The 12,715-nt window shown below is 49.2% G+C and overlaps 1 protein-coding gene across 4 annotated transcripts in view; it reads right to left on the reverse strand.

Annotated features, from left to right (window-relative positions):
- Window positions 1–9,125: 9,125 nt before the first annotated feature.
- LOC308533919 (myomegalin) overlaps window positions 9,126–12,715 on the reverse strand; it is a 140,503-nt gene continuing 136,913 nt past the window's right edge. For 2 of the 4 annotated variants that reach the window (XM_081112148.1, XM_081112146.1), the window contains 4 exons: window positions 11,939–12,077; window positions 11,622–11,668; window positions 10,755–10,806; window positions 9,133–10,166 (listed from right to left, as the gene is read on the reverse strand). In XM_081112148.1, the coding sequence (XP_080968274.1) occupies window positions 10,021–10,166; window positions 10,755–10,806; window positions 11,622–11,668; window positions 11,939–12,077 (384 nt within the window). In that variant the 3' untranslated portion in view covers window positions 9,133–10,020. Of the gene's footprint in view, window positions 10,167–10,754; window positions 10,807–11,621; window positions 11,669–11,938; window positions 12,078–12,715 lie in introns of all 4 variants that reach the window. The other 2 variants (XM_081112147.1, XM_081112144.1) reach the window with 2 other exon arrangements.

The following is a 12,715-nucleotide window of genomic DNA, read 5'->3' on the forward strand; positions in this document are numbered from 1 at the left end:
GTGTCTCTTTCAGGTTTCACTCGTGACCTTCTACCTGCAGGGACATGGAACCGTCCCAGCTCTGGGCGCCTTTCCCTTTCCCGGGTCAGCTGGGTGCTTATTTCAAGTGAACCTCAGACCATCACAGTGGCCCCGTGACCTGCTACAAAAGTCAGCCCGCTCAAGAGCTTTGCTGGCCTTCTGTGAGGGACACAGGAAAGCAAATTCACATCTTGGGGTGCAAGGCTCCTTTGTCTCATTTGCCTTTGCTTTGTATCTGTGTACCCCCTTCCCCATGGTGATGGGGGAGCTCATGGAACCCCCACCTTCACTCCTATTGGCCTGAGCTCTGGTCAGAGTAGAAACTTTTTTTTTTTTACACGAAGGCACAGTAGAAAGCCCCAGGCTTTATACAAGGAGGGCACAAGCAGGGAGAGGAGTAAATGCAAAACTGCCAAGTAGCACAAGCAGTGAATGTTTCCTGGTGGTTCTACAAATGCCAAACTAGCACTTTTATATTTGTAAAGTGCTTTATGCTTTTTAGTGATTATTGACAGCTGTGGTCTGACCTATAGTGCTCTCCAGCTCAGCTGCTAGCCCAGTGGTTCTCAACCTTGGCTGCACATTAGAATCACCTGGGAATCTTTTTTAAAATCCTGATTTCTGGGCCTCATCCTCCGGAAATTCTGTTTCTTTGTTATGGGGTGGAGCCACAACATCAGTAACAAAGAAACAGAATTTCCGGAGGATGAGGCCCAGAAATCAGGATTTTAAAAAGATTCCCAGGTGATTCTAATGTGCAGCCAAGGTTGAGAACCACTGTGCTAGGAAGACAGACTGTTATGATTTACATAATGAAAGGAGGACACTGAACATGCGTATGCGTGACGGGACACCGAAGGCTAGTCTGGAAGGGCCACAGATGTCCTCACTGACAAAGCTGGTCTTTGTCGCATCAGTTGGGTGCCCTCGGCACGTTACATGTCCTGGGGGGCTGTGGTTAGATGACTCTGGTGTAGATTTCAGTTCCCTGGGCTGAGCCCCTCCCCTGGGTTAGCCTCTAGAAGTCAGAGTGGTGGGAAGCAGCCTTGTTTTCTCACTAGTGATGGGTACCCGTACTTTTCACGGAAACATCTTCACATGAAGGAGATAAAGCAACCACAAGGTTGTTTTTACAATTCAGCAAATTTTCTGGACATGCCAGTCATTTATACTTGATCAGTTGTATTCTAGCAAAGAACACACAACCGAAAATCTGAGACTCCATGAAAGGATTCCTGAAAGGGACGTTCATCACATGACAGGTCTACCTCAAGAAACAAGAAAAGTCTCAAATAAACAATCTAACCCTACAACTAAAAGAACCAGCAAAAGAACAAGCCACGAGTAAGGAGGAGGAAGGAAATTAGAGCAAAAATAAATGGCAGAAATAAATGACACATTATTTGCAGATGACATGATACTGTACATAGAAAACCCTAAAGACTCCATCAAAAAAATATTAGAATTAACAAATGAATTTAGCAATGTAGCAGGATACAAAATTAACACCCAGAAATCTGGCTTTTTTATACACCAATAATGAACTTACAGAAAGAGAAGTTAAAAAAGCAATCCCATTTACCATTGCAACAAACAAAATTAAGATTCCTAGGAATAAACAACTAAGGAGGTAAAAGACCTGTACTCAGAAAAGTACAGGACATTGAAAAAAGAGAGGCGGACATAAACAAATGGAAGAACATACTGTGTTCATGGATTGGAAGAATCAACATCATTAAAATGTCCATACTACCCAAAACAATCTATAGATTCAATGCAATCACCATTAAAATACCAACAGAATATTTCACAGACCTAGAACAAACTCCAAAAATTCACATGGAATAAAAAAAGACCCCGAATAGCTGCAGCAATCCTGAGAAAGAACAACAAAGTTGGAGAGATCTCAATACCAGATATCAAGCTATACTACAAAAACACGGTTCTCAAAACTGCCTGGTACTGGCACAAGAACAGACATATAGACCAATGGAACAGAACAGAGAACCCAGAAATTGACCCAAGCCAGTATGCTCAATTAATATTTGACAGTCTCTAGACCAGGGGTGGGCAAACTTTTTGACTCGAGGGCCACAATGGGTTCTTAAACTGGACTGGAGGGCCGGAACAAAAGCATGGATGGAGTGTTTGTGTGAACTAATATAAATTCAAAGTAAACATCATTACATAAAAGGGTACGGTCTTTTTTTTCAATAGTTTTATTCATTTCAAATGGGCCGGATCCGGCCCGCGGGCTGTAGTTTGCCCACGGCTGCTCTAGACAGTCTCTTCAATAAATGGTGTTGGGAAAATTGGACAGATACATGCAAAAAAAAAAAAAAATTAAACTAGATCACCAACTTACACCATACACAAAAATAAATTCAAAATGTATAAAAGACTTAAATGTAAGACGGGAAACCATAAAAGTATTAGAGGAATCCACAGGCAGCAAAGTATCAGACATTTGTCATAGCAATATATTTACCAATACAGCTCCTAGAGCAATAGAAACTAAGGAGAAAATAAACAACTGAGATTACATTAAAATAAAAAGCTTCTGCACAGCAGAAGAAATCATCGACAAAACAAGAAAGCCCACTTCATGGGAGAACATATTTGCCAATGTTATCTCCGCTAAGGGTTTAATCTCCAAAATTTACAGGGAACTCATACAACTTAACAAAAGGAAGATAAACAATCTAATAAAAAAAATGGGCAAAGAACCTAAATAGACACTTTCTGAAAGAGGACATACAGAAGGCCGAGAGCCATATGAAAACATGCTCAAAGTCACTAATCATCTGAGACATGCAAATCAAAATGACAATGAGGTACCATCACACCTGTCAGAATGGCTATCATCAACAAATCAACAAACAGCAAGTGCTGGCGAGGATGTGGAGAAAAGGGAACCCTCGTGCACTGCTGGTGGGAATGCAGACTGGTGCAGCCACTGTGGAGAACAGTATGGAGTTTCCTCAAAAAACTAAAAATGAAACTCCCATTTGACCCAGTGATCCCACTTCTAGGAATATATCCCAAGAAACCAGAAACGCCAATCAGAAAGGATATATGCACCCCCATTTTCATAGCAACACAATTCACCATAGCTAAGATTTGGGAACAGCCTAAGTGCCCATCAGCAGACGAATGGATTAAAAATCTGTGGTACATCTATATAATGGAATACTATGCTGCTGTAAAAAAGAAGGAATTCTTACCATTTGCAACAGCATGGATGAGTCGAGAGCATTATGCTAAGCAAATAAGCCAATAGGAGAAAGATAAATACCACATGATCTCACTCATTTGTGATATATAGTGAACAACATAAACTGATGAACAAAAATAGATCCAGAGACAGAGAAGCATTGATCTGTCAAACCTCAGAGGGAAGGCAGGGAGTGGGGTAAGAGATCAACCAAAGGACTTGTATGCATGCACATGAGCATTACCAATGGACACGGTCACTAGGGGGTGAGGGCATTTGCTGCGGGGGTGGGAGTGGCCAGAGAGAGGTCAATGGAGGAAAAAAAAATAATAGTGTAATAGCTATGTATCGGCCGGAGGGGTGGGGGGGAGGATACTTGAAATATTAGGGGGCCACTCGGTAAAGTATATGATTGTCTAACCACTATGTTGTGTACCTGAAACTAATACAGAATAATATTGAATGTGACCTATAATGTGGGGGGAAAAAGATGGAAAATTGTATATGTTTTTCATCATCATAAAAAAAAAAGACAGAAATGACATAGAGACTTAAAAAAAAAAAAATACCAGCCCTAACCAGTTTGGCTTAGTGGATAGAGCGTTGGCCTGCGGACTCAAGGGTCCCAGGTTTGATTCCGGTCAAGGGCATGTACCTTGGTTGCTGGCACATCCCCAGTAGGGGGTGTGCAGGAGACAGCTGCTCGATGTTTCTCTTGCATCGATGTTTCTAACTCTGTCCCTCTCTCTTCCTCTCTGTAAAAAAACCCCCACAAAAACCCAAAGATCAAAGAAACCAAGAGCTGGTTCTTTTGAAAAAATAAACAAGATTGATGAACCTTTAGCCCAGGGGTCCTCAAACTTTTTAAACAGGGGGCCAGTTCACTGTCCCTCAGACCGTTAGAGGGCCGGACTATAGTTTAAAAAAAAAACTCTGAACAAATTCCTATGCACACTGCACATATCTTATTTTGAAGTAAAAAAACAAAACGGGAACAAATACAATATTTGTATTTGCATGTGGCCTGCGGGCCGTAGTTTGAGGACCCCTGCTTTAGCCAGACTCATCAAGAAACAATGAGGACCCAAATAAATAAAACAGAAACAGAAGTGGTGAAGTAACCACTGACACCACAGAAATACAAAGAATTGTAAGAAAATACTAACAACAACTATATGCCAACAAATTGGACAACTTGGCCAAAAGACCAATTCCTAGAAACAAAATCTTTCAAAATTCAATCAGAAAGAATCAAAAAAACCTGAGAGACCAGTAACAACTAATGACATTGGAGCAGTGATCAAAACACACCCAGCAAACAAAGTCCTGGACCAGACAGCTTCATAGGCGAGTTTTACCAAACATTCAAAGAAGAACACCTCCTCTTCAAACTATTCCCAAACTTCAAGAGGAGGGAAGACTTCCAAGCTCTTTTAACAAGGCCAGCATTATCCTAATTCCAAAACCAGACAAAGACAACACAAAGGAACTCATAGGTCAATATCCCTGATGAACATGGGTGCTAAAATCCTCAACGAAATATTAGCAAATCGCACCCAGCAACACATCAAAAAGATCATACACCATGACCAAGTGAGATTTATTCCAGGGATGCAAGGTTAGTACAATATTCACAAATCAATAAATGTGATACATCGCATAAACAAAGGATAAAAATCACATGATCATATCAATAGATGCAGAAAAAACATTCGACAAAATCCAGCACCCACTGTGGGACTAGAGGGGTCATAACAACATAATAAAGGCCATGGGGGGGCGGGCTAGAGAAGGTCAATGGGAGGAAAAGGGAGCTATATGTAATACTTTCAACAATAAAGATTTAAAATAAAAAAAATAAGGCCATATATGACAAACCCACAGCCAACCTCATACTCAGTGAGCAAAAACTAAGAGCATTTCCCCAAAGTTCATTTTATGGGGTTCCTGGGTGCAAAGCTGGAGGACCCGGGACAGGTCTGGGAGCAGCGGACCAGAACCAAGCAGCCACTTGTGACCAAGAGTTGAGCACATGTAGGCTACAAAACAAAGCCTTTCTACCTCCCTTCTCCCAACCCCAAGTTCATGCACCCTCTGGACCTGGCTTCTAGCGGAGTCTCCTGCTCCCTCCTGTCCCACCCGCCACTTCCCACCTTACAAGTGCATCACTGTCCCGGGCCAGCTAGGAGGCGGATCCGATGAGGGTCTGTGTGGCCTTTGATTCCAGGCACTTACAGCTGTGTTATTTGTTATCCAAGGAGGGACTAGCCTCTGTCTCTGACCTAAGTGAACCCTAGTTGAACCTGCCTGGCTGTGTTCACCCGCAGGCTGCACAGGGGGAGGGGGGGGGGGGCCAGGGGGGCTGGGGGGGTTGGGGGGGTTGGCTGGTGCCATCCCTTAAAGTGCCCATTACAGAAGCAGCCAAACGGGTTTGCCCTGGCAGGAGTTAGTCAATCCCAATCCCCACGGACCCCATTTCGGAACAGTGAAGGTAACCTTTTTAAAAATGGAAGGCTTTGGCCTGGCTGCTGTGGCTCAGTGGTTGAGCGCTGACCTATGAACCAGGAGGCCGTCCCCAGTAGGGGGCTTGATCCCCAGTGAGGGACGTGCGGGAGGCAGCCGATCGATGGTTCTCTCCCTCTTCCTTCCTGTCTGAAATCAATAAAAACATGTTTTTTACTAAATAAATGAAATGTAAGGCTTTGGTGTAGCTCTATTCTAGCCTATCAAACTCAAAGGCTAACACGGACCAAATAAACGAGGCATGCGGCCCACCAGCCGCGAGTTTGACATGCTCGGTGTAGATGCCTGCGCCACATTTCAATGGCAATGTGTTTATTTTGGGAGCTGCCCCTGATGTGCGCTTCATTCAAGCCTGGAATTATATTGCGGTGTCTCCTTGTTGCTTGGGGAACAGCGGAATTCACCCCGAAACAAGGAAATGCTAAGAGCCGTTCTCCCGAACAGAGCAGAAGGCACCTGGCACAGACGGCGCCCCACACGGGACTCAAAACCAGGACAGAGACGTGGTCCTTTTCAGTCTTTTTTTTCATTCCAGTGTCGGTGAGCTCACCACTAACCTTTGCTGGCTAAGCCCTCAGGTGCTAAAGAAGTCATGGCAAACCTGAACTTAATTACGCAGCCTTTCCCACATTTTCCCAATGAATCTTGATTGAGGCCGGGGGTAGACTGTAGGTTTCTAAATGGTGGCATACGTGACCCCATGAAGGTGGCACAAATAAACGAGCATACAACTGGCATAAGTTCAGACCCAGAACTTGGACCCCCACCCCCCGACCCCCTGCACAGCATTTAGGACCCAAACGAGGGAGCACTTACCTCTTTCCCATCACTTCCCAGACGTGAGGGCGGGTCTGCTCCAGGAGCCCCTCCGGCCACACAGCTCGGATGCCTTCTGCCTGGTGGCTCTGATGTCCCCCAGGGAACTCACCCACCCACACAGTCAAACTGTCTCCCATCACCCGCCCGCCCGCCCTGTGGGGTGCGGAAAGGAGAGAAGGTGGGCACAAAGCACCTCCTTCTAAGGGCGCTGCCTCGCTGGGGCTGAGAAACATGGCGGTGCCTTGTAGTGTGGGAGGCAGCCCAGGCCCAACCACAGCTCTGGAGGGTGAGGGCCCTGAGTGAAGGAAGCCTGGAGCCGGGTTTTGTAAACCATCCCTCGTTTAACAGAGCATTTCTGTGCCTCTCTATGCAGGAGTCTGTGTACTTTCAATAGTTGGATTTCCCAAACGATTGACAAGTTTTGTAACTCATCCCCATACTATTGTATCACCCCCGAGTCCTCTGGGCCTTTGGGGACGTCCACCTTCCCAGCCTCCCCTCCATCGGAAACAGGTGTTTCCTCCCCACTCACCAACTAGGGAACAACAGCCTGCAGGTGGGGGAGCTCGCCTCCTCGCCCCCACCAATATATCCAAACCCTCTCTCCTTTTCCCTGCAGAAGCCCCCGCGCCTCGGGAGCAGTTGCCATCCGCTGTATCACCGGTACTCACCCTCAGACCAGCCACCACCAAGACATTGAGCGCCTTGTTCTGTCTCTCCCTCACCCCTGCTCTGTGACTTCAGCTTCCACGTGGAAACCCCCCAGCAGTGACCGCTCAAATCCTGCCCCTCCTCACTCGGAACTCTTTCCTCACCACACACTAAGGCCCACTCTCACCATCACGCCTTGGACCTTGCCATAGGACAAGCAGCACACTACCCCAAGATATGACGCTGACACCTCACTCTCCCATTCATTCTTTTCATCTTCCCAGAACGCTTACTCTAGGACAGTGATGGCGAACCTTTTGAGCTCGGAGTGTCAGCATTTTGAAAAACCCTAACTTAACTCTGGAGCCATGTCACATATAGAAATTTTTTGATATTTGCAACCATAGTAAAACAAAGACTTCTATTTTTGGTATTTGATATATTTAAATGCCATTTAACAAAGAAAAATCAACCAAAAATTGAGTTCGCGTGTCACCTCTGACACGTGTGTCATAGGTTCGCCATCACTGCTCTAGGATGCCTACTCCTAACTTTCCAACACCATCAACCACAAATCCACTGACTTCATGTTTTCATTATCCACCATCCCCTTCTGCCCTTACTTTTGTCCTTTTGTGATTGGCTTCCTTCACTGAGCATGTCTTCAAGGTTCCCCCATGTAGTAGTATGTATCAGAAATGTATTCCTTTTTTAAAAAGGCTGAATGAGCCCGGCCGGTGTGGCCCAGTGGTTGAACATCGACCCATGAACCAGAAGTCACGGTTCGATTCCTGGTCAGGGCACATGCCCAGGTTGCAGGGGGCATGCAGGAGGCAGCCAATAGATGTTTCTCTCTTATCAATGTTTCTATCTATCACTCTCCCTCTCCCTCAAATCAACAAAAATATATTTTAAAAAATGAATAAATAAATGGCTGAATGATATTTCATTGTCTACATGTATCACATTTTGTTTATCCATTCATCCATCTGTAGACACTCGGTTGCTTCCACATTTTAGCCATTGAGAGCAATTATGCTATGGACGTGTGTGTGCAAATATATCTTCTTTCAACACACCCAGAAGCAGATCCGCAGGATGATGCAGTTGTTCTATTATCAATTTTCTGAAGAAACTCCATGCTGTTTTCCACGGCTGCACCACTTTGCATTCCCACTAGCAGTGCACACGGGTACAATTTCTCCATACTATCGCCAACACTGTAGTTTGATTATTTGCGGGGGGGGGGAGGGGGGGGGAGGGGCGGAGATAGGCATCCGAAGGGTGTGATCTTTCTTATTTCCTTCCTTCCACTAGCTTTGGGTTTCCTTTGTTCTTATGAATATAATTCATTTTTAAATCCGGCTTCCTGTCATCCCCTAACTTCATTCCCCTCCTCCAAATACCACAGCACTTTCAGGCAGCACATGTGTCCTACCTTGTATTATGGTGAATTGTGCAGGTTTTTTCTTGCCCTCCCCGTCTGCAAGCTCAACAAGGCCAGAGTTTACGTCAGATCCGCTTTTGTAGCCTTGTTGATCAATACGTTGATCATAAGATCAAGTAGCCATTCACTGCCCAGTGTGCGTGAGGTATTGTGCCAGGCGCTTTCCGTACGGACTCATTTACTCATTCCACAACCTCCCATTTTACAGATGAGAAAACTCAGGCTCAACGAGAAAATAACCTGCTGAACTACAAGGCTCTTAAGCAACAGAAACAGGATGCAAGCCCAGGTCTGTGTGGCCATAAAGACCATACTTTCCTATATCCCTCTTGCTCCATTCATGTATTCAATCAATATCTATTAATAATCTATCACATGTGTCAGGAACTGTTTGTACTTCCTGCTCTTACCCATGCAGCCTAGAGACGGAGGCAGACACTGGAGACAAAGCAGGCGAAGAAAACCTTTTATTTCTTTATGCACGTTTTGCTCTAATAGCCCCCCCAAAAAAGGTTTCATTTCCTCCCACAGATCCTGTCCACCAGTCATGTCAGCCTTCAATCTGTTGCTATAGCAACATATATAAATACATATCATACAGCTATACACACCTACACGCGTTCTGAAGCACCGCGGAGACAGCTAGCAGGCTTTAGCACAACCGTCTCTCCCGTGCCACCTACGAAGGTCACTGGTTTGCTTTACGCAGACTTTCAATGGCTTGGCCTGGCCATGTGCCCCAGTCCCCGGAGGGAAACACGGTGACAGCGGGACAGCATTTCCAGCGTGAGGCCGGCACACTTTGGAGATCACGGGAGAGTAAAGGAGGGTGCCGGCTAAGCGTGAGGTGGTCTCCGGGAGTCGCCCCTTCCACCGTGAGGATTGAAAGGACGCACCGCTGCTGTGCGGGCGGATGCCCGGCGGCCTGGGACCAGCTGAGCTGGCCGGGCAGGCGCGGCTGAGTGCTGCTGCTGAGCCCACTGCCCAGCAGGGCACCGCTGCTCCGCCGGGTGCTTCTGGGTCTGCCGAGCAGCTCCAGTGTCGGGACCACATGCCATCGTGGGAAGCAGGGTCCTGGTTCCCCTGAGTTGGCTGAGGTTAGCTGCTGGGGCAGATGTGCAGCTGCGGGTCCCGTGCCCCCGGGGCTTTCACAAGCAGCGCCCCAGGTCCTCTACAAGCTACGCGGGTTTTGCCTAGTGATCAGCATGTTTTGCTTAGTGCTGGGCAGGGGGCTGGGCTGGTGTCTGTAAGTGCAGAGGAGGCCCCCGCCTTCCGCCCCGCCCCGCTGGCCACATCTGACTCCCTCTTGACCCCCGCAGGAGAGGAGGAGCAGGGCTGGGATTCCTCAGCAGAGAGGCAGCTGCACGAAAGGGGGGCAGGCCCATCCTTCCTGCTGCTTTAAGGACCTCTGGTGGCTTCGCTTCTTGCATGGCTCCTGGAAGGCAAGGGTCACAAGGCTGGAGCGCGCGGCAGAGCCCTTAGGGATTTCACCTGCAGACAAAACCACAACCACGTGAGGACTGTTGTCCGGCCCTCCGGGGGCACTGAGGCTGCAGGGAGCTGAGTGGCGGCAGCAGCCAGCACAGCAAGGGCCTGTTAAGAGGAGGAGCCAAGGGGCTGCCCTGTGGCCTGGGAGCAACGGGTGCCACCAGGTTAGTGGGAAGGTTCCGCCTCCTCGCGTGGGATATCCCAGCTCCAAGCCATCCTGCACCCAGTGGCCGGATCCGACCACCCCCCTCAGGGGTCAGCTCACTCTCCAATTCACTTTGCAGCAAAATGATGGCTCTGCGCTCTCCCAGGGAGAGAACGCTCAGTATGACACATGCACACACAGACACGGCGCTGTGGGAAGGAGACGACACTGCGAGAGCCCCTCCTACTTGAGGAGAAAAAGGGGCCACATCAGAGGTCATTTAGGTCTGGTGCCACCTCTTACAGCTGGAGGGCAGCCAAAGCCACACGACCGGTTAGTGACAAGCCTGGGATTAGAACCCGGCCCAGGCCCCTTGCCACGGCCTCGCAGGGGTAGAGAGAAACTTCCAAGCTGGGGAGCCAGCGGGAGCTGAGCCGGTGGGTTACCTTTGCTGGGGCAGGAATAAGGCTTTACAGAGGCAATCCTGGAAGTGTTCTTCTAAAAAGGCTCAGGAAGGAAAGGAATCATCAAGAGAAAAACAAGAGGGAATTAGAAAAAGAAAAAAAGAGGGGGCGGGGGCAGAGCTTAACCCATTTTCTCACTGGGGAAACCCACCTTCTCCCCGGCTACCATTCAGAAATACGCTCGGCTGCTATGGCACAGCAGTTAAAGTCCAGGTTGGGAGACTCGGTTTCTGACTGTGAAGCCATTTCTAACATCTCAGGTTTTTCTGAAAGTACTTGCCAGGAAGTGTGTTAGTGCGTTCAGCAACCGGAGAGATGTCTGCCGTGTGCGGCACATCCTTCCCTCTACGGTTAACCTTTATTTATCAGATTCTCTTAGGTCAGTAAGACCCAACGGCTTTTTTGTGTGATGTTGCTTAAAAGAAAAGGATATAGCAAAATCAAATTGCTGTTTTCGGCCCAATCGTGTGCAGTGAATTCAACATATTAGGGGGCACTTGCTTTTATATTTTCATAAAGTAGCACAGAAAAGCCCGGCGCACTCCACCGGCCTCAGGAGCCCTTTCCTGGGGCTGAGGCAGAGCCGACTCCCACGTGGCCTCTGACTCCAGAATCAACTGAGCTGCATTTCTCGGGGGCCCTGACCTGGCAGAAAAGGAGGGGGAAGTGGAGTAAAGAGAGAAGATGGAGCCCCCAGTGGAGGGCGGAGGGGGGACTAGAGGATGCCTGCTGACCTCCTGCTGGCCGCCTGTGCTCCTCCGCGGGCCAGGAGCCCGGTGGCCGGAGCAGGCGGAGGGTCACCGCAGACTCTGGCGACAGGTGCGGGTGGGTGTGTGGTGGTTTCCTTACCTCCAGATTAGTCCTTGCCTTCTTCAAGACATCGTGCGTCCTGGTCACTGAAACACAGAAGAGCCCAACAAGGCGGAGATTACCAGCAAGCGGGGCCCACGCAGGCCCTGGGTGTGTTCCCCAGTGTGTCTTCCAGGCCACCTCAGCCTGGGCCTCCTGCTGCCCCCAGGCCCACATCGCTCTGCATTCATGCTGACTCGTGGCACAGGAGGCGGGGCCATCACATCCGTCTCCCCTCCCCTGCCCATCCGCAGCTCAGTGCGGAGTCCCCCTCCCGCCCGCCCCCCGCCCATTCCCCTCCCGGCTCAGGCACCTACGCTGGCTGAAGATGAACTGCTCCAGGCTCTCCTTCTGCCGGCTGGCGGTCCTCAGGCGCTCGGCCGTGCTCTGGAGGAGGCTCTCCTGCCTGGAGAGCTTGGTTCTCAGATCCAGAAGCTCCTGTGTTGCAGACTCTCCCTGGGGAAGAGGAACAGCTGGCTGTCGATGGTCAGAGGCCTACACACCCATCTCGTGGCTCTTACAATCCAAAGCAGGATTCCTTGATCTTCCCAATGATTTCTGGAGTGGATTCCATGGAAGTCTCAAAACCTTGCAGTGCTGACAGCCCAGGATGAGCCAGCAGGTGGGAAACTGAGCACCTGGGAGCCCCAGCAGGCGGGGCACTGAGCACCTGGGGCCCTGAGCCAGCAGGTGGGACACTGAGCACCTGGGAGTCCCAGCAGGTGGGACACTGAGCACCTGGGAGTCCCAGCAGGTGGGACACTGAGCACCTGGGGCCCTGAGCCAGCAGGTGGGACACTGAGCACCTGGGAGTCCCAGCAGGTGGGACACTGAGCACCTGGGAGCCCCAGCAGGTGGGACACTGAGCACCTGGGGCCCTGAGCCAGCAGGTGGGACACTGAGCACCTGGGAGTCCCAGCAGGTGGGACACTGAGCACCTGGGAGTCCCAGCAGGTGGGACACTGAGCACCTGGGAGTCCCAGCAGGTGGGACACTGAGCACCTGGGGCCCTGAGCCAGCAGGTGGGACACTGAGCACCTGGGAGTCCCAGCAGGTGGGACACTGAGCACCTGGGAGTCCCAGCAGGTGGGACA

Source organism: Myotis nattereri, assembly GCF_964212035.1.
Source record: "Myotis nattereri genome assembly, chromosome: 18".
NCBI lineage: Eukaryota > Metazoa > Chordata > Mammalia > Chiroptera > Vespertilionidae > Myotis > Myotis nattereri.